General features: G+C 32.4%; 1 protein-coding gene across 1 annotated transcript in view; it reads left to right on the top strand.

Moving 5' to 3' along the window:
• The window catches only part of LOC127698630 (ATPase family AAA domain-containing protein 2-like), a 113,082-nt gene extending 90,552 nt beyond the window's left edge, over positions 1 to 22,530 (top strand). The window contains exons 19-24 of the mRNA XM_052202186.1: positions 3,182 to 3,341; positions 7,135 to 7,257; positions 11,419 to 12,428; positions 16,436 to 16,493; positions 17,238 to 17,491; positions 19,882 to 22,530. Coding sequence (XP_052058146.1) covers positions 3,182 to 3,341; positions 7,135 to 7,257; positions 11,419 to 12,428; positions 16,436 to 16,493; positions 17,238 to 17,491; positions 19,882 to 19,917 — 1,641 coding nt within the window. The 3' untranslated portion in view covers positions 19,918 to 22,530. The remainder of the gene's footprint in view (positions 1 to 3,181; positions 3,342 to 7,134; positions 7,258 to 11,418; positions 12,429 to 16,435; positions 16,494 to 17,237; positions 17,492 to 19,881) is intronic.
• The last annotated feature ends 511 nt before the right edge of the window (positions 22,531 to 23,041 follow it).

The raw sequence follows: 23,041 nt of genomic DNA, 5'->3' as shown, positions 1-23,041 counted from the left end.
CAATAGGTCTACTATATTTGGTGTATGGAATGATTGTAAGGTGTACATGTCTAGCTGGCAGGTGTCTTCTGACCTTGACCTCATTTTCATGGTTCAGTGGTCAAAGTTAAGTTTTTGAGTTTTGGTCTTTTTTTCTAATACTATATGTAATAGGTCATCTATATTTGGTGTATGGAAATATTTTATGATGTACATGTCAGTCTTGCAGGTTTTATTTGACCTTGACCTCATTTTCATGGTTCATTGCTCAGTGTTAAGTTTTTATACGACCGCAAAAAAATTTTTGTGGTCGTATATTGGTATGACGTTGGCGTCGTCGTCGTCCGGCGTCGGCGTCGTCCGAAGACACATTGGTTTTCGCACTCTAACTTTAGTTTAAGTAAATGGATCTTTATGAAATTTTACCACAAGGTTCAATACCACAAAAGGAAGGTTGGGATTGATTTTGGGGGTTATGGTAATAACAGTAAAGGAATTAGGGGCCAAAAATAAGCATTTTTGTAACTTCCAGACATAACTTGTGTGTTAGTGTATGGATCTCTCTGACATTGTACCACAAGGTTCCATATCACTAAAGGAATGCTGGGATTGATTTTGGGGGTAATTGCCTCCAAATTTTAGGAATTAGGGGCAAAAAAAGGGGCAAAAAACAAGAATTTTTCTAGTTTCATGACAATAACTTGTGTGTAAGTGTATGGATCTTTCTGAAATTGTACTACAAGGTTCCATATCACAAAGGGAAAGCTGGGTTTTGAGTTTGGGGGTAATTGCCCTAAACTTTTAGGAATTTGGGGCCAAAAAGGGGCCAAAAAAACACATTTTTTTCTAGTTTCCAGACAATAACTTGTGTTCAAGTGTATGGATCTCTCTGAAATTGTACTGCAAGGTACCATACCACAAAGGGAAGGCTGGGATTGAGTTTGGGGGTGATGAATCATAATGGGGGTCCAAAAAATTTTGGGGGGGGGGGGGGGGGGATTTATTTTTTTTTCATTTTTTTTCTTTTTTTCCTTTTTTGTTTCTTTTAAAATTTTCCATTTTAAGTTGGTTATTTCTGATTTATATTTAAAATCAAATAATAATGATATGGTAGGAGATACACACCAAACAGGATGTGTAAATTATTATATAATAAGTATTGTGCAATAGCAAGAAATTTTCAATTGCACAGTATTGCACAATAGCAAGAAATCTTCAATTGCACAGTATTGCGCAATAGCAAGAAATCTTCAATTGCACAGTATTGCGCAATAGCAAGAAATATCCAATAGCACAATATTGCGCAATAGCAAGAAATTGTCAATTGTACAGTATTGCGCAATAGCAAGAAATATTTAATAGCACAGGATTGTGCAAAAGAAGATACTTCCTATAAATTGCTTATTTCTTGACCAATTTCAATGGGGTTTTATTCTTGATTTCATGGGGTTCTTTAATATGCTGAATCTAACCGTGTATTTAGTTTTTGGATTTTGGGCCCGTTTTTAAATTGGTCCACATTGAGGTCCAAAGGGTCCAAAATTAAACTTTGTTTGATTTCATCAAAAATTGAATTATTGGGGTTCTTTGATATGCTGAATCTAAACATGTATTTAGATTTTTGATTATGGGCCCAGTTTTCAAGTTGGTCCAAATCGGGGTCCAAAATTAAACTTTGTTTGATTTCAACAAAAATTGAATATATGGGGTTCTTTGATATGCTGAATCTAACCATGTATTTAGATTTTTGATTTTTGGGCCCCGTTATCAACTTTGTCCACATTGAGGTCAAAAGGGTCCAAAATTAAACTTTGTTTGATTTCATCAAAAATTGAATTATTGGGGTTCTTTGATATGCTGAATCTAACAATGTATTTAGATTTTGGATATTGGACCATAATAGGTGAATGTCCAATTTAAAATTTTTAAGTTCTTAGACCACATTCAATCTGTGTAAGAAACCTATGCTGTGTCAAATATTTAATCACAATCCAAATCCAAAGCTGTATCAAGCTTGAATGTTGTGTCCATACTTCCCCCAACTGTTCAGGGTTCGACCTCTGCGGTCGTATCAAGCTGCGCCCTGCGGAGCATTTTATTGTGTTTTGGTCTGTTTTTCTAATACTATAAGCAATAGGTCGACTATATTTGTTGTATGGAAGGATTGCAAGCTGTACATGTCTGCCTGGCATGGTTCATCTGACCTTGACCTCATTTTCATGGTTCATTGGTCAATGTTTAGTTTTCTTGGTTAAGTCTGTATCTTAGAAACTACAAACAATAGGTCAATAATATTTAGTGTATTGAATGATTGTAAGGTGTACATGTATTTCTTGTCGGGTTTATATGACCTTGACCTCATTTTCTTGGATCATGTCAAGTGTATGTGATAGTTGTAGTAAAGCTTTATATTTAGGACTATCAACATAATATCAATGATTAGTAAAGAAGGCGAGACATTTCAGCGTGTGCACTCTTGTTTATGAAACTTTGGTAAATTGTTTATATCTATTTTTGTAAGCTCCCTTTTGATTTTTATAAATTTTTGATTTTACGTTTTTGAGTTATAAGATTTTATTTGTTTATAGTCTGACAACAGATTTACAAAGTATTGCACAACAGCACAGTGTATTGCACAACAGCAAGAAATCTTTCATATAACCAATTTCAAGTTCTTTGACTACATTTATTCAGAAACCTATAATATATCAAATATTTAATTACAATCCAAATTCAGACCTTTATCAAGCTTGAATATTGTGTCCATTTTTGCCCCAACTGTTCAGGGTTGGACCTCTGCGGGCGTATCCAGCTGCGCTCAGCAAAGCATGTATATTTTAATTTGTTGAACTTGGTTTACAGATCCACAAAAAATTTAAAATTGAAATTTCATACTTTTTTTTATTCCCACCTTCTTTATCAAATTCATTATCCCTGAAATATAAATAAAAATATCTTGGTAGCTGCATTTAGAGATTGAAAAGCTCCATGTGATGATTGGAGTGAACCTGGACCTGAGTTTATTTTCTGCAAATAGCAATGATAATGCATGCATTGTCATATATCAATGAGATTTCACTAGGTTCTTGTATGGTTTATCACTATTCATCCACATATGGGTCAAATGTTTGTCACTTTTTTCATGACAGAATTTGTCTTTCAGACATATCTAGTTTGATTAAAGTAAATGTTTTATTTGTAGGCACCTGATTATTATGAAATTATTAAACATCCAATGGACTTAGGAACAATGATGTCAAAAATAGATCTACATCGCTATCAAACTGCCAAGTCATTTCTTGATGATGTAAGCCGTATATGCCTGAATGCCTTGGAATATAACCCAGATAAAACTCCTGCAGGTTAGTATAAATTGTCTGAACGAAGTTTTTAGTTGGTATACCAATGGTGTCTACAGTAACCTAAGTGACAAGTCTTTTACAGTCCAGGTTTAGCTAAACCCTGAAAGGTCATATTTAATTATTTTTAAATTATGATAGTGTATATTTTCAAAATAAGTTGGTTTCAAAAATTTTTGTTTCCCATCACAGTGCAAAGCTATTAGTTTCAGTGGATAAACATGCCATCTTGAAATGATTACAAAACAATTGTTACTTCTGATTGGTTGCATATTGATTCTATTGGCTTGAATGAGTTATTGGGAACACATCAAGAACTTGACAAGACATTTTTATATATACAGTATGTGTATTCGATACCCGTTGATGAATATGTTGCCTTAGGATCACATATTATGGGATATAGTCAAAATTGATATGTTTCTAATTAAGCATTTTAATTAGTATAACACTCGCTTTATTTCCTATATATGATGTTTTTTAGCTCACCTTGCCCGAAGGGCCAAGTGAGCTTTTCTCATCACTTGGCGTCCGTCGTCGTTAGCTTTTTACAAAAATCTTCTCTGAAACCACTGGGCCAAATTTAACCAAACTTGGCCACAATCATCATTAGGGTATCTAGTTTAAAAAATATGTCTGATGACCCCGCCAACCAACCAAGATGGCAGCCATGGCTAAAAATAGAACATAGAGGTAAAATGTAAATTTTGGCTTATATCTCTGAAACCAAAGCATTTAGAGCAAATCTGACAAAGGGGAAAACTGATTATCAGGTCAAGATCTCTCTACCCTGAAATTTTCAGACGAATCTGACAACCCGTTGTTGGGTTGCTGCCCCTGAGTTAGTAATTTTACAGAAATTTTACGTTTTTTTGTTATTATCTTAGATATCATTATAATATCTAATATCTAATACTATTAATTATGATTTTAACCTTATTTTACATGATTTCCAAAGCATCTGTGAATACAGGTGAGGGACACTGGCTCTTGAGAGCCTCTAGTTTACTTCACACTCAATGACTTGATTTAGCCATTTTATTAGCAAAATTTGGATATTTCAATTCAAAGTAGTACAGGTTTAAAAAAATGTATATCTTGTCTTTTCATATGAAAAGGTTTTTTTAATTTTTAACTCACCTGGCCAGAAGGGCCAAGTGAGCTTTTCTCATCACTTGGCGTCCGTCGTCCGTTGTCGTCGTCATTAGCTTTTTACAAAAATCTTCTCCTCTGAAACCACTGGGCCAAATTTAACCAAACTTGGCCACAATCATCATTAGGGTATCTAGTTTAAAAAAATGTGTCCGATGACCCTGCCAACCAACCAAGATGGCCGCCATGGCTAAAAATAGAACATAGGGGTAAAATGTAGATTTTGGCTTATATCTCTGAAACCAAAGCATTTAGAGTAAATCTGACATGAGTAAAATTGATTAGCAAGTCAAGATCTATCTGCCCTGAAATTTTCAGACAAATCTGACAACCTGTTGTTGGGTTGCTGCCCCTGAATTGGTAATTTTAAGGAAATTTTGCAGTTTTTGGTTATTATCTTGAATATTATTATAGATAGAGATAAACTGTAAACAGCAATAATGTTAAGCAAAGTAAGATCTACAAATAAGTTGTCATGACCAAAATTGTCAGTCGACCCCTTTAGGAGTTATTGCCCTTAATAGTCAATTTTTAACAATTTTTTGTAAATTTTTGTAATCTTTTACAAAAATCTTCTTCTCTGAAACTCTTGAGACAAATTTAACCATACTTGGCAATAATCATTATAGGGTATCTAGTTTAAAAAGTTTGTCTGATGACCCTGATTTCCAACCATCATGGCCGACTTGGTTAAAAATAGAACATAGGGGTAAAATGCAGTTTTTGGTTTATATCTCTGAAACTAAAGCATTTAGAGCAAATCTGACAGGTGGCAAAAATGTTCATCAGATTTAGATTTATCTGCCCTGAAATTTTCAGAAGAATCTGACAACACGTTGTTGGGTTGCTGCCCCTGAGTTAGTAATTTTACAAAAATTTTGCAGTTTTTTGTTATTATCATAGATATCATTATAATATCTAATATCTAATACTATTAATTATGATTTTAACCTTATTTTACATGATTTCCAAAGCATCAGTAAATACAGGTGAGCGACACAGGCTCTTGAGAGCCTCTAGTTTATTTATAATATAATAGATTGTTCTAACAAACATGTATTTTGATGATGATTCTATACCTCCTACAATTAAATGTAATGTATTATGAATAAAAGGAGATAGAGAGTATATTTCAAAAAGACAGCAACCCAACAAAAAAAAAAACCTAAAACAAAAAGACATTGACAGGTCAATATATGGTCTTCTTCAGTAGATAAAGTCTTGACCATAAATCTAGCTAGAAATCATCCAAGTGTAGAAATTGTGAATAAATTTAATACAGACTACCAAAGATTACTATCAACTCGAAATTATCAAAAAGAAAAAACACAAAAGATATAACTAGAGACAATAAATGACAAGTACCTGGGATAAGCACATTATGGGAAGTTGATAAAATTGACTCTTGTTAGTAATATGTTTCTTTTTTGTTGTTACCTAAGTAACCTAACCATCTTCCTGTTTATCTCAATCCTTAGAATAATAAAATGTACATAGAGCAGCATACAACATAATCAATTCAGAAAAAAACTCCACAGTACAGACATCAATACTGTATCAAATACTCTATCATTCCACATCAGAGAATCCATACAGTTAGAAAAAGCAATATTTATCTGGTACTACAATATTGTGATACTTTTTATAGTTCCTATAAAGTTCTCCTTACTGGTTGCTGAAAACCAATAGCTCACAATACATCTTGTTAATTTTAATTTGTTGTGCTGGTGTTTAGTAATTAGTCATTGATTTTCATTGCCTGAATGCAAGATATAGGGATGCTAATCCAGCAGCAGCAGCAGCAGTGTCCACAAAGGCATAAACTCCTAGTAAAAAGCTTTAGATTTCAGATGCTAAACAACTGGATAATTTTCATCTTGAATACATATACATTGTTGTGGGAAATTTCTGTCTGGCGTGTGTCAGTTGTCTTTGACCTCATTTTCGTTGTCCAGTGACTGCTTATAATAACTCATCAAAGATAAATGTTTATCACGTGACTTTTTTAAGTCATTATAAATAAAAGGACAACTATATTTGGTTTAAAAAATCGTTTCAAGATATAGATTTCAAGCAGACAGGGTTCATTTGACCTGACCTCCTTTCATGGTTCAGTGGTCACAGTTAAGTTTTCATGATTAGATCTATTTTTAAGATTCTTTAAGCAGTAGCTCAACTATGTGTGGTGAACAGAATAATTGAAAGGTAATCATGTACATCTGGTAAGGTTGACCTTGACTTTATTTATATGCTTCATTGATCAATGTTAAGTTTTTGTGATGAGATCCATTTCTTAGATACTATAAACAATATAGCAACTGTTTTTGGTATAAAGAATGATTGTTAGATGTATATGTCTGTCTAAAAGGATTCACCTGACCATCACCATATTTCATGGATCAGTGATAATGTTTATTTTATTTGATACAAGGTCTGCAGTAAGATAATGATAAGTAATTCAGGCAAGTCATTTCAGTGTTTGCACTTTTGTTTATTTTATTACAATGCAGTTGTAAGATCCAGCACCTCATGATTGCTTCAGTAACCTCTTTTTCTTTATGCAGACATATTAGGTAGAACTTGTTGCAATTGCATGTGGAAAATATTTATCAAAATCAATTGTTGAAATTCATATTTATCAAAGGTCGAGCAATTAGACATAGAGCTTGTGCTTTGAAGGATACAGCAGAGGCAATACTAAAAGTAGAACTTGATCCTGAGTTTGAGGCACAGTGTCAAGAACTGGTAGATTCAAGAAAGAATAGAGGTAGGTTCTTTAATATGACCTATATCAAATTAACAAAGCAGCACACAGTGACACAGCTCTTAATTTAATATTCAAGAAAGATTCTAATATGCCCATAAAACAGAGTTGTAGTTTTTGTCGCAGAAAGCTCGACATAGGGATAGTCATCCGGCAGCTACAGCGGCGGCGGCGTTAGCTAACTTCTTAAAAGCTTTTATATTTTAGAAGGTGGAAGATCTGGATGCTTCATACTTTGTATATGGATGCCTCATCTTACGAAGTTTCCGTCAGTCACATGTCCAATGTCCTTGACCTCATTTTCATGGTTTAGTGACTACTTGAAAAAAAAGTTCAGATTTTTTGTAATGTTAAATTCTCTCTTATTATAAGTAATAGGATAACTATGCCCGTCAGACTGTTTTCACTTGACCTCGACCTCATTTCATGGATCAGTGAACAAGGTTAAGTTTTGGTGGTCAAGTCCATATCTCAGATACTATAAGCAATAGGTCTAGTATATTCGGTGTATGGAAGGACTGTAAGGTGTACATGTCCAACTGGCAGGTGTCATCTGACCTAGACCTCATTTTCATGGTTCAGTGGTTATAGTTAAGTTTTTGTGTTTTGTTCTGTTTTTCTTATACTGTGATTATGCAATAGGTCTACTATATTTAAGTCTCCCAAACGAAGTTTGGGAAGACTTATTGTTTTTGCTCAGTTCTTATTATTATTATTATTCTTCTTCCTCTTCCTCTTCCGCCGCTTTTAAATTTGAACTTGTCCGCACCCGTTCTCCAAAACCACTTGTCAGATTAACTTAGGGTTTCACAATATGTTAGACTAACATGTCTAGTGGTGCAATCAGGGTTTTGTTTGTGCAATGGGGTTTATAAAGGGGTACTTTGAGGGGCAAAAAGAAAAAAGGGTTTTACTATAGAACCCTATGGGATTTTATTTTTTTAAATTTTCAAATGATTATAAATTGAAAACCTTTTGTGATAGACACAATTTTTTTTAATTGAAAATGTTCTAAATGATAAAACCCATTAAATGAAATACAGGGTTAGTCCCCAGGGGTCACCCCCACCCCCTGCCATTTAAGAAAGTTCTAATACCTTGTAAGTGGTCCAGATCCCCACCCCTAAACCATATATATTCTGGTTTGTCATGCTAAGATGGTTTGAATGATATACAGGGTTAGTCCCCAGGGGTCATCCTGACCCCCTGCCATTTGAGAAAGTTCTAATATCTTGTAAATGGTCAAGATCCCCACCCCTAAACCATATATATTCCGGTTTGTCATGATAAAGCACATGAAATGAAATACAAGGTTAGTCCCCAGGGGTCATCCCGACCCCCTGGCATTTGAGAAAGTTCTAATATCTTGTAAATGGTCGAGATCCCCACCCCTAAACCATATATATTCTGGTTTGTCATGCTAAGATGGTTTGAATGATATACAGGGTTAGTCCCCAGGAGTCATCCCGACCCCCTGCCATTTGAGAAAGTTCTAATATCTTGTAAATGGTCGAGATCCCCACCCCTAAACCATATATATTCTGGTTTGTCATCATAAAGCAAATCAAATGAAATACAGGGTTAGTCCCCAGGGGTCACCCCCACCCTATGCCATTTAAGAAAGTTCTAATATCTTGTAAGTGGTCAAGATCCCCACCCCTAAACCATATATATTCTGGTTTGTCATGCCAAGATGATTTGAATTATATACAGGGTTAGTCCCCAGGCATCACTAATGCATATAACTTTACTGGACCAAACCAATTTTCACTGGACTTTGCCCAATGTCAGGCGACCCTGGGAATTACAAATTATGGGAGCTTTGTTTGGGAGACTTCGTAACAGCATCCTGTTACAATCATTTCTTGTTTGGTGTATGGAATGATTGTAAGGTGTACACGTCTAGCTGGCAGGTGTCATCTGACCTTGACCTCATTTTCATGGTTCAGTGGTCAAAGTAAAGTTTTTGAGTTTTGGTCTTTTTTCTAATACTATATGCAATAGTTCAACTATATTTGGTGTATGGAAATATTTTATGATCTATATGTCAGTCACACAGGTTTTATTTGACCTTGACCTCATTTTCATGGTTCATTGGTCAATGTTTAGTTTACTTGGTTAATGTTAAGGTTATGTGACAGTTGTAATAAAGCTTTATATTTAGGACTATCAACATAATATCAATGATTAGTAAAGAAGGCGAGACATTTCAGCGTGTGCACTCTTGTGTGTATAATTTGTGGGAAAAAATGCTAAACATAGGTTAACATCTAAATGACGGGTCAGCTTCTGTTACAAATGGAAGCAGCACAATGCACAATAAATGTTTAAAATGAGAACAAATAAAAAGGATGTTTTTCTGGCCTATGATATCTGTCTCGTAGAAGAAAAAAAGATATAAAACTAAGTGTAATATTTTCATTTTTGACAAAGCTTGTAAGATATATTAGAATATAACTAACACAGAAAGTGCAAGAATGAAAAATCTCAAGACATTAAGTGACTTTGGGTTGAGATTTCCAATCTCTTGACAAGCCTTGTCTAGTTGAAGATCACCTGGAAATGTTACTCAAGGGCAGCAAAGGTTTCATGGTTCCTTGATCAGTTTTTCTGTTTTGGGTATTTTATTTATTTTTTCATGTGCATCATATAGGATTCACCTCAACTTGAACCTATTTTCATGGACCGTTTGTCTACATAATTACATGATTGCCATACAAACTTGAGTATAAGTTGATACACTTGACTTTCCTATTATAATGAAAGATTGGTTTGCATAGCCTATTTTGTAATTTACTGTAATGTTTCATTATTTCCAATAATGTTGCTTTTTTTTATTTTGCTTTATTGGTTTATAGATAGTGATTTTTTTAGTTATTGAACTACCAAATACAAGCAATGCAAAAATGAGTGTCAATAATTTTGAACCAATTGCTGGTAATTGAAGAAATAAACACATCCATATTTAACACTTTAAAATTTTTTCCCTATTGAAATCAATATTTAAAATAAAAACTTCACACACCTAATAAAGAAAGACCAAAGGGACACTTGTTACTTGTTTAAGATTTTTTACTTAGAAATCTGATGATCAGTTTAGTTGTACAATTAATTATAGTGATCATGGTGATGACATGATTCTCGAAATATTATACTGACATGAAGCTAAAAGAATTGACAAGTCATTTCAAGAAAACTAACAGACACCACATAGGTTTAAGAGATCTGTCCTAATTTTATTATATTTTTTTGTTTTGTACACTAATATCAACAACATTTCAATTTATCAGGTATTATAAAGTAGTTGGTCAACTATATTCATAGAAACACTGTATTTATGACAGAACTTGACCTCATTTTCATGGTTCTGTAACTTACATTCAGCTTAGCGATTTAAATCAGTTTTTAAATTACTTTAAAAGATAGTTGTGGTATTATAGTAATTATGTTATATATGCAATGCATCTTTGTAAGATTGATCCTGACATCATAGACTTTTGATAAATTATTTATGCTGGCAAGATATTCCATAATGTCAATTCTCATGTACATGTATTTTCTTTTACAATGTATGTCATGTCAGAATAATGTTTTTAACTTGTGACTCCATATGTTGAAATAGTGTGCTTGTCTTTTTGTCTTTTAGAAATTGTACCAAAAAAATTAAGTGTCTTTAAGTGTATTTAAAAATTAAAAAAAAAATCCTTTTATATTCAAGGGCAGATTATTATATTGAATTTGATAGAACAATTTGTGTTTTTTTTATTTTTGAAGAAAATAAGGCCAGTGGCCCCTATTTTATTTGATATTTGGGAAGTGTTTATGAAAAGCAATTCTCTCATTGAAATTCAAACCAATCCTATCGTTTAACGTTTCCTCAAGAAGGAAAATTTAAATTTCCCCTGTATAACCCATATAAAATAACTTTTTAACGAAAGAACGAGATCAATTTATATATTGAAATTTGAAAGTACATTTAACCAGAAGTCAATTACAGAAATTTAAGAAAAATCTATCGTCAAACATGTAGACACCCCTGTTACCTTAAGTTTTATCAATAAGCATTTTGTCACTTTTCATGTTTTCAGTTTGTCTTTAGTAATGACCATGGCTAAGATACTACTTTTTTCTTACCTTTAGAGATTATCTTTTATTTGCTTTTAGGTATAGATCCACAACAATCTGCCCCAAATTTTTACCATACAAAACCATTGCAATCCACATCTACATCTTATAAGCCATTCACAACTAATCCTGATAGTAGATCGAGAACAAGTCGTAGGTTGAGAGGGTTGGATATAGAAAACACGTCTCCTTTAGAACTAGTAGAAAAACAATGGTCTGTTGAAAAAAGTGTAAGAAAGGCCTCACCAGAAAAGTCACCGGAAAAAGGAGACAATTCTGCAAGTGAAAGTGAAGCAATAATAAAACAGCTTACATCTTCAAAAAAGAAACAACAGCATTCTTGTAGAAAAGCAAATTCAGGTGATGACTGTTCTAGAGCAGTTAAAAAACCACATGCTAAAAAAGATATATGGAGTAGTTCCGGTTACAGATCGAGGAGGAAAAAAAGAAATCCATTATCTGCATCACCAAGTAAAGATTCACAGTTTTCTGATTCAGGAGTGAAGGACTCAAGATTTTCAGATACAGATGACTATGATGTGTCTGAAGTAATTGCTAATCGCAACTTATCACCGTCTTCAAAAATCTCAGGGAAATCACCTGAACAGGAGGAAAAATCTTCAGGGAGAAGGAACTCTGTGTCCTCAACAGGGAGACGAAGCTCAATATCAAGTAGATCTCGTGACCGTTCAAAAGACCGGTTTGATTCACCTCATCGTCAGTCTTCATCAAAATCACCAACACGAAACACATCAGGGAAATCATCAGATAGAAGGAGATCTAAATCACCTGATCGACAATCATCATCAAAAGAAACAAGTGGACATCCCACTCTAAAAAAACATACAACATCATCTCTGAAAGGTGGTGAGAAGCACTTAGAATTATCTGTAGTTGTAGAAAACATATCGCCAAATAAGTCAGGGAAAATGTCACCGAGGGTAGGTACATCTAAACCAATGGAGACAGACAGTGGAATCAGTAGTTCCGTTGATAGTAATGGAGATTCTGTTGATAGTGTTGAACATGCCAAGTTATTAGCCAGTCAGGTAAAACTTTTGAATTTTTCAACCTCTGTCCAAACAGAACATCCATCTTCATAAAATGTATCACTGGATATGGTTTCATTTGCATTATTTTTCCTGTTTGAGTGTTCTGCTCTTGCCTGCCATCATTTCATAACGAAATAATTTTTTTTTTAATTTCACCTAGCCCTGAGGTATCGCTATTCTTGGAGGACATTACATTTGGGAATTCGGGGGATTAATTTTATTTCAATTGCACGCAACATTTTATTACAGTTGCATGCTTTCATTTTACAGTTAGCGCAGGAAAATGTAAGAATAATTAAGAATCAATATATATATTGAAAAGTTTTTGTTTTGAATATTGAACAAAATGTTTTCATATTTTTCATATTGAGGTAACACATCCTGATCATTTCATCAATTATATTAAATGGCCCTAAGAAAGCCTGTTGCACGGCTATCATACCTTACAGTGGAATCATTGCGATCGGATCGTGAAAGGATCTGGTATCGGATTGTAAATGTAACTAATTGTAGTTCTGCTTCAAAATCTGCTGTATTTTCAAAATGCGGAACAAACCGGAAAAAAAAATTATGTGTCTGTCAAAATGATTCAACTTTCTCAATAATACTGTACAATAAGATAAAGAAAATATGCAGGGGCTCTTTTCACAAAAAATGTTCGTAAGTCATGAGCATTTCAGTATAACTTACGATCAATTTTAATCGTAAGATTTTTTGTGAAAAGAGTCGCAGTCCTTTATGAGAAAGCACAAAAAGCGCAACACAAGTCTACAGGATTTATTAAAAAAAAAAAAAACATGTTTTGTACCTATAATGGTCACATTCCAATATATAATGATATATTTGAAACTGAATCTTTGGTGCGTCAGATAGTACAGTAAAAAACAAGTTTTTTTTTTCCTTGAACCGTTCATTTTGTTTTTAAAAACATTGAATTTTGTTGATTTTTTCATCAAAATTGATTATGAAAGATCAGGCTGATCCGAAAAATCAATTTTTTGTAAATATTTCATTTTTTGCAAAATTTCTGATTATGTTAACACAAAGTAACTTTAACATGTTTAAGAACCATTTGAATCATTAAAATGGAATGACATTTTACAAAGAAAAGTTGTTTAGTCAGTCGTATTATGAAAAAAAATCTTGTTTGTTTACATATTTAATGTCATTGAAATGTCGAGGAGCAATCTGTCTTTTGTAGTTTTGTAAAAACGGTGTACTTTTAAACCTTGATTTTTCTAAGACACTGATCATAATGTTGAACCATTTTGACAGACGATTTTATTTTTTTGTAAATTTGTCCTTATAATTCATTAAATTAGATAAGTAATTGACATTGCGTATGTCTTCTCTATAAGATTTCATTCACGATCCTATACCAGAGCTTTCACGATCCAAACGCAATACTTGACCACCGTTAGGTATTCTTTCACGATATTTTTTCTCGATAACCGAATGACACCCGTGTGTTAGTTACTAGTAAGTTAAGTCAGTTTGGAACATTGTGTCAAGACACATAAGTTTAATATGACTAGTTGTATCGCCTTGACGGAGTCAAAGAGGGAGACATAGGTATGCTGTTTCTAGCTTCGGTGGCGTCAACAATGTATTAGTTTGTGATTAGGTCTAGTTTATGGTGAATGACAAGTGGTAGGTCAATGATATTTAGTATCGGTTGTATTAGCATTGGCACATCTCATTTCCATGGAGATTATTTGGCCCTGCTCCCTCAGTCATGGTCTATTGACTTTGAAACTTTTGCTTAGTTTACATGTATTAGTTTGTAATTAGGTCAGTTTATGGGGAACCACTAGTGGTAGGTCAATGATATTTGGTATGCAGTTGTATAAGCATTGGCATATCTCATTTCCATGGAGATTATTTGACTCTGCCCCCATAGTCAAGGTCTATTAACTTTGAAATTTTTTCTTAGTTTACATGTATTAGTTAGTGATAAGATCAGTTTAAGATGAACTGTTAATGTTAAGTCAATGATATTTGGTATGCAAATTTATTGGCATTTGCAAGTATCGTTTCCATTGAGATTATATAGCCCCACCCCCTCATCATGGTTCATTGACTTTGAAACTTTTACATAGTTTACTAGTTAATGTTTGTGTTTAGGTTTGATTAAAGGGAATGACTTATAATAAGTCAATGGTATTTGGTATGCAGTTGTATTAGCATTGGCACATCTCATTTCCATGGAGATTGTTTAGCCCTGTACCTTCAGTCATGGTTCATTGACTTTGAATATTTGCATAACTAACATGTTAAAGTATTCCTATTTTAATTTCAACATTTGCATTATCAAAAAAACAAATAGGCGAGACATATCTCTGTGTTAACAGTTTATTTAAAAAAGATTCAGCAATCATCTGAAAACTTGTATCTAAAAAAATATCTATCATGTAAATTTCTTTGAAGGATATAAACAGGTTTATTACTTAAAAAGAATAAATACTATTTTGCTTAAATCTTTTAGGTCGAAAGTAAACGAGCAACTTAATAAAGAATGATCAATGTTTTGTACTTAGATGGAGACTATGTACTTGTATATATCTAAAATATCTTCTCCAACAAAATATCTCAAAAGTGTATAAGTAACAAATCAATGTAAAACTAAGTTTTATGTCCAATTTCGGTTCTCAAATATAACGTAAAATTTATCACAAGATAAAATCTTTTGAATTTTCTTTATTTAAATAAAAAGTCCAATAAATAAATGATTTCCTGTACAACATTTTTATAATGATTAAATTTTATTTAATTTCTTTTTGAAATTAGTGACAATACAGTTAAACATTAAGCAAGCAGCAATCAATCAATCGATCATAAAGTTAACAATAGTAGTTAAAGCAAAGTATAGCTAAACAGGACAAGGTAAAAACAACAAAAAGTTATGCATTTCTTGTTCCACTTGGACAAGCAATAACAGTCGTTTGATTTTTGTCGAGCCTGCAACATTTATGTCGTGAAAGGAAGACATAGCAATCCTACATTCCAGCGATGGCGGCGCTAACATTTAGGTTCAGTCTGTGGTTAAAGTTTTTTTAGAAATCAATAACTTTGTCAAACCTTCATGGGATTTTATAAAATTTGGACAGAAGCTTGGACCAAAAGACAGTATCCAGAGCAAAATTTTGAAAAAAATTATTTTCATTTTTCATTATTTTACTGATAAATCATAAAAATGGACTTAGTATTTTTTACAGTTAACATTCAGATTAAGTTAAAGTTTTTTCAGCCATCCATAACTTTGTCAAACCTTCATGAGATTTTAAGAAATTTGAACAGAAGCTTGTTTATGACCAAAAGACGATATCCAGAGCAAAATTTTGAAAATATTTTATTTTCATTTTTCCATATTTCACTGATAAACAGACTTAGTTTTTTTTAAAGTTAACAAGTAGATACAGTCTGGGGTTACAGTTTGTTACACATCAATTACTTTGTCAAACCTTCATAAAATTTTATGAAACTTTGGCAGAAGCTTTTTTATGATTAAGAGATGTCTGAAGAAAACTTTTGAAAATGTTTTTTTTTCATTTTCAGTATTTTTCTGATTGATGGACTTTGTTTTTTACAGTTAACATTTACACACAGTCTTGGATTAAACTTTTTTGACATAAATTTGTAAACTTTCATGGATTGTTCTGAATTTTGGACAGAAGCTAATCTTCCAAGAACATGAAATATCATCGAAAGAAAAATATTGATTTTTTTTTTTAAATTCTGTATTTTACTGATAAATGGACTCACTTTTTAAGTCAACATTTCACTTTTACACTCACAGCAGCATTCGGAGGCGAGACACAGGGTTCCGTTGAACCCCTTACAAATTTTTATATAGGGAGGGATCTTGAAATTTAACACTATTAATATGCTTATCATAAAAGTTACAACAAAATATGGGATGGTTGAGCAACAGGAAACACAGTTTTTATTTTGCTTTACAAGTTTAATGATGGTCTTATTATGTACATGTATTATTTTTTTTTTAGAAATTAAATACATCTCAGGAAGGTGCTACCTCAAAGCAAGACAGTGAAGATGAGAAAGGTTTGTAAGAAAAAAAGCTTTATTAGTTTTAATATCTACCATATGTAATAAAAGTAAGGCATCTTGATCACTTTAGTTGCCACTGCTACAAAATGAATGAGGTTTAAATTGAGGAACAAATATGGGAATGTCACATATATATCTATGATTTTGAAATGAAACTATTACTGAAAAGGGGTCGGGGTGTTAATATCACATTATCCCACCATAGTGTACATTATGTTCAACCACTTTGGGTTCTTTTCCATCAGTGACGTTGACATTAAAAGGGACCCCCATTCACAGACCTTTAGGTGCTGAGGAATTAATATTGGAATTTTCTGTGTATTATGTTATCTGTAATAGAAATAAATGGGTTTTCTTTTAATTAAAAGCATTGAACAACATTTTCTAGCTTGAAACGGGTCTGAAAACCTTCCCCCACTGGCACCGATGAGTAATTTCATTATTCTGGTGACCTTGAAATTTATCTAGTAACAACATATTTTAAGAAAAGTCTATGGATTTGTTGTTTAATATGGAAGAGTTAAATTGACAGCTTTTAGATTGCTATCCACAGATTTTACAGTTTCTTAGTCCCTAAAGTAATTGGTCATCTGTTTTTGGTATGTAAAATTATTGTAAGTTGTAAATGTCAGTTTGACAGTGTTTAGATCATGTACTTTATAGAACAGCTAATATGTGAATAAATATCAAGGTAGAAAAAATCATTCAGAACGTTAGTAATGTTTTGTACTTTTACAGCGACAGCAACATCACCTAAATTCAGAGCTACAAGGTCACGCCTACAAACAGAAGATCATGAGCATGCCTTACAGATTCTAGAGGAAGAAGCAGTGCCAGTTGTAGTTGACCTAGAACGTTTGAATAAACTTTTAGATAATACAGTTGCATTGACAAAGAACTACAGAATTGAGAAGTTAGAGAAATTGTACAGCCTTTATAGTAACTGTATATATTGCTATCGACAAGACTACGATAAAACTTTAATGATTGAAGTAAGTGATTTCTCCTATTTTATTCTTCCTGTATTACTGCTTATTTCATGCATATCATTTGAAAATAGATTGGTCTATCCTGCAATCAGCCAATTAATGTACAAATAACAGGTACACAAATAAATTTTTGCTTTATTTATACTTGTACAAATAAAGTCTCCTGTTACCTCGCTTCCATGTTGAGCAACTGTTAATGTGGATATTTCTTTTTCCCTACCAGTTCATTTTGGGGTTCTCTTCGCGGTTCGCGTTTTAACTATGTCGATTTCTTTGAAAAATTAGAGACAATGATTTAGATTTGAATAACTAAAGTGTTGGGAGTAAATTGCAGGATAAAAACAATAAGTCAATATATGTACATTGTCGGAAAATATAAAATGTATTTGTACTCGCTGCGAAACAGGAGAAAAGTTTGGCGAGCCTCGCTTTTCGTCCTGTTTCTAAAGCTCATACAAATAACTTTTATATTTTCCGACAATGTACATATATTGTATATTTATCATACAATGATATATTGCTGAAAATGGCAATTATTACCATCAAACAAACAAGATACATCATAGCTTTTAAAAACAAACTGTATTTTATATGCTATAAAGTATGAATTAATGTATACCATTTTACATTAATCTAAGTGTCTATAATAGTTAAAAATAAGCACATTTCATCAGGAGTTCTAAATTGTCACATTTTTTTGTCTTGTCTATGACATACAGATGCTTATCCTGCTGCAATATCATTGAATTATTTGTTTAGAGCTTCATATTTCAGAAGTTAGACGACCTGGATGCTTCAAAACTGGTATACAGATGCATTATGTGACAAAGTTTTTTATGCATATGCCCATTGTCCTTGACCTAATTTAAGAATTAATTTAACTATCTCACTTATAAGTCAACTATATTTGTTGCTTAGAATCATTACAAGGTCTACATGACAAACAGGCATGGGTCACCTTACCTCTACCTTATTTCATAGGACAGTGATCAAGGTTAAGTTTTCATGGTCTAGTATCTCAGATACTAGATCAATAATATTTTGTTAATGGAATGACTGTTAGGTGAACAGGGTTCATCTGACCTTGTCCCCATTTTCATGGTTCATTGGTTGAAGTTCAGTTTCCTGGCTTTCTATGTTGTGCTTTGTAAATATCATTCAGTAATAATAAAACCACATCACGTAATGTCAGAGTATCACATATGACAGCTGTGGCATTCCATATTTTTCTTAATGATTTATATTGCCTTAGGGGCCTCTGTGGCAGAGTGGTCTAAGTAGTGGAACTACTGTATCACTAGCCTGTCAACACTGAGGCAGCGAGTTCGAATCCAGCACGGGGCAGGTGCACTGGACTCTAATCTTAATTGACTAGGATTGTTAGTTTTTCTACCGAAGGTCGGTGGTTCTCTCCGGGCACTCCGGCTTCCTCCACCAATGAAAACTGACTGCACGAAATAGCACAATAGTGTTGAAAGTGGCGTTAAACACCAATTAACCAATCAATCCTGGCTTGGTCTGATTCAAAGATACTTATAGCAATAGGTCAACTATATTTTGTGTTTAGGATTGATTGCAAGTTGTAAATTTCCATCTGACAGGGTTCACCTATAATCAAAAGGTCAACTATTTTTTGTAAATTTTGTTTCCAAACATGCACATTTTTTCTGTCATAAATGGGGGATATGAGAAGTACTTTCTGTAAAAACCATTTGGACCAGTTATAGGTACAGATGTAATATTGCACTTTTAGCTTAATTGAAATCACATGTCACACTCCAAAATTGCCAAATTTAGACAACACCACTCATGTTGTTTACATGTTTTCACATTAATCCTGGAAAGGAAGATTGTTTGTTTCAATCTATCCCTGAATGATCACAGTCGTCCATCAAAAACTTGATATGACATTGTGTTCTCTTTTGATTTTCAGATTTTTCAGAAATTTCATGTTAATGTTATATGCCAAACCCTATTTTTTACATGACAATGGTCAGGTTAAGCTTTCAGGAATATGTCTCTTTACAATAACTACACATGACAGGAGAAAAATATTTTAGGGCTGTCTTTAACAGTATATGTCAACCTGAATTTTTAGAAAGGTTTGTTGCTTGGTTACTTTCTATTTTATTTGTGTAGGATTTGGAATACAACTTGGAGGTGTGGGACTCTAATCGGAATTCAAAAATAATTCATTTAAAAAGATTGAGTAATAGTTCTTAGAATACTTGTAGGTGACATATGTATACAAAAATCGGCCAAATCTTATATTATTTTCTGTGACATCATCCATTTACTATATCTTTAGTTGGTCCTTATGACAGTAATTATTCTCAAAACAGCGTTTATTTTATTATTCAACTTGTTAAATTATATACTTTATTTTGTTTTAGGAGATGGAAAATATACTACAGAGACAGCTTGTTTGAGAGAAGTCTACGCTCAACTAGTATTTATAAAGATTGCTGGCTTTATATTCTAACTGTTAATGAAATTCATATAAGATTCAATTTATGATTGGATACTACTATTATATATTCTGTGCAGTATTTAAGAAGTTTATAACTAGTCCATATTTTTTTTAAAGGTGAAAAAAAGGCTCTCCGAGGAATTTAACTTTAGTGAAAAATTCTCTTGTAAGTTTTTTCCTTCATATTTTGACAAACTGATCTGTTTCCTGTTTGATGTGTTAAGTCATTGTGGACTTATAAAGAAAATCAATATCTGTATGTTGGTGGAATTGTTGTTTAATAATCGAATGAACTAGTACAAGTTCTTTCCACAAAACATAAGGTAGGGTTTTTTTTTTCATTTGTTGGTTTATGGATTTACCAACCTGATTTTTTCCAATTTTCAGAAGATAAAAAATTGTAGCATAATGCTTTTAAAAAAATATATCAGTATCTGTATTGAAAGAACTTTTTGAAAGACCACACATTTTAAGAGAACACTTCACACTGGCACAGCATTTTTGATATATATTTTTTATTAAACATGTTTTGAGAGACCGACTTATCACAATGTAACTATTTATTGTTACATTATTTACTCAGGACAATTTGTGACATGGTTGGAAAGATTTAAGAAATTGGAGAATGATATAGCAGTAAATATAGTAATTCATTCCCAAAAATTTGCATAATGGAAAAATACAATTACATGTAAGCAGTATTGTTTCATTTCAAAACTTGATTGAATTTTCATTATGCTACAAAATTGTAAATCAGCTGACTAGCCACACATTTTATATGAGCAATAAAAAAAAAATCTACAAAAAATCCCAAACATAAACAAAAATGGCAACAATAGGACCTTGAATTAAAAGTTACCTCCCTTTAAACCTATTAAAGCTCATTTAATCAGAACTGTTGTTAATATCCAATTGGATTTTTCTTTCCATTCATGTAATTGAAGATAGCTAAGTAATAGTTTGGATGTTTATTTGAAAAAATTCTGAATTATGAAAAATGACATTAAACAGAGGTTTATAAATTTTATTGACTGAACTAATCACTACTGAAGCCTACAGGAATTAGACTGTAAGGAAAGATAATGCAGTAGTGATGTTTACATATATTTCACTCAGATTTATATTCATTACCTTGATGATAGGATGTGATATTTATATATGTATTAAATAATGTGTCTGAAGAAGGTAATCCTACAAAAAAAAAATTAGGCTTCTGTGATCTAATTTTTTGTTCACAATTTATTCTTATGTCCATATCTGTATATTAGCATACTAGAATATGTGGAGACGGATAATGCTCACCACTAATCGATATGTGGCAGTTGATTTTATATTAGGTTTACATGATTGCAAAATTGTAATTATATTTTTTATTTTTTTTATATAAAAATAATTACAAATTACAAAAAAAAACATTAAAAGATACACTTGATTTATATTCCATCATAAGTAATTGTATTATAATCAATGATTACCTCTTTTGTTACTTACATGAATTAAATGTAAATTAAATTATTTATTAAATTTTTAAATCTGTAATTAGAACGATAATTATTCCTATTGCTGTATTTAATTGATCTGAACAAAAAACTCAACATTTTATTTAGGTATTACACCACCTTATTGTCAAAATTTGTAAATGAACACTAGTTTACACAAATTTTAAACTCAGGTTAAAGATTTTTCTCAGTAGCAATGCTGACAAATATTTACTTAGCTGACTAACAACAGAATAATTGAAATTCAAAAAGATACCATGTACTTGTTAAACCCCTTGACTATCATGTTCACATTTATATATTCATCTTTACAATGTTGGAATGTTTTTAGGGTTTCCCCCACATTTAAACATCAATATTCAAATTAAATTGATTGCTTCATGTCATTTATTGACAATTTGCCATTGGATGTTAAGCAAACAACAGTCGGGCATTTATTTACATCAGACAAATTTAAGCTCTTTTCCAATGCCTAATGCAAGAATTTAAGCCATACTAGCTATCTCTGATAACCCATGAAAAATAGATATTTTTTGAAAGGGCTTTTAAAAGAGTTGTTATCTGTTCAATTTTACCCCCACCCCCAACCTTTGCTATCCTTCCAAGTTTTTCTTACTAGTATATGACTTAATAGACTAGTTTATCAAGAGACTAGGTTATATTCAAATTTTGTTCCTATTTTGCTCAAAAAGGAAAATGAGATTTTGTATAAATGTGGAGTGGTAGTTAAGGGGTCTATAAGATTTAATCTGTTTTACAACGAATGTACAGCTTATAGTTTCAAAAAAGTTTATATTTTGAGCATTAGTTGTTTCAGAATTCCTGTGTATAAGAAAAATATGGTAGTTTATACTTAAAAGGGTAATAAAAATGATGGATTGAAAGGTTTAACAAGTTCACATGTTCACAATTAACAATGTACTTCACAATATGACAATGTACATTTTCAAGTTATATTTACATTTTGTTTTATTTTATTTTACTCCAAAAGTTACAAAATATATTTTCTTGTATAGTGTACATTTAATTTAAAACTATTTAAATATTGTATAAATAAATTATTATAAAAGTTTCTTTGATTGTCTTCTGTTTTGCAAATTTTAAGCAAAAATGACACCAAGAGATAAGACATGGACATTTTTTCCTGAGTAAATTATTCTGATTCTCATCTTAGACCCATTAGTCGTTGTTAAACCATGTCTGGTACATGTATGTGGATGAATTTTGTGAATGTCATACTGTTTTGTCTTCCTTCCCTTGCAGATAAAAGATAATGGTTGGAGGGTGAGGTGGTTGTAATATAGGAAGCCCCTCTGTCCATACTTACTTTATTATATCCCTTGCTACCAAATTGCAGGGGTGGGAGTATATATTTTTGTCTCGCCTTGACAGGGTCAAAAAGCGAGACATAGGTATGCTGTTTCTGGAGGCGGCGGCGTCAACAATGTATTAGTTTGTGATTAGGTCTACTTTAAGGTGAACCACTATATGCAGTTGTATTAGCACTGGCACATCTCATTACCATGGAGATTATTTGGCCCTGCCCCCTCAGTCATGGTCTACTGACTTTGAAACTTTTGCTTA

Source organism: Mytilus californianus, unplaced genomic scaffold (genome assembly GCF_021869535.1).
Source record: "Mytilus californianus isolate M0D057914Y unplaced genomic scaffold, xbMytCali1.0.p SCAF_1, whole genome shotgun sequence".
Taxonomy (NCBI): domain Eukaryota; kingdom Metazoa; phylum Mollusca; class Bivalvia; order Mytilida; family Mytilidae; genus Mytilus; species Mytilus californianus.
This window is presented reverse-complemented; position numbering and strand designations above follow the sequence as displayed.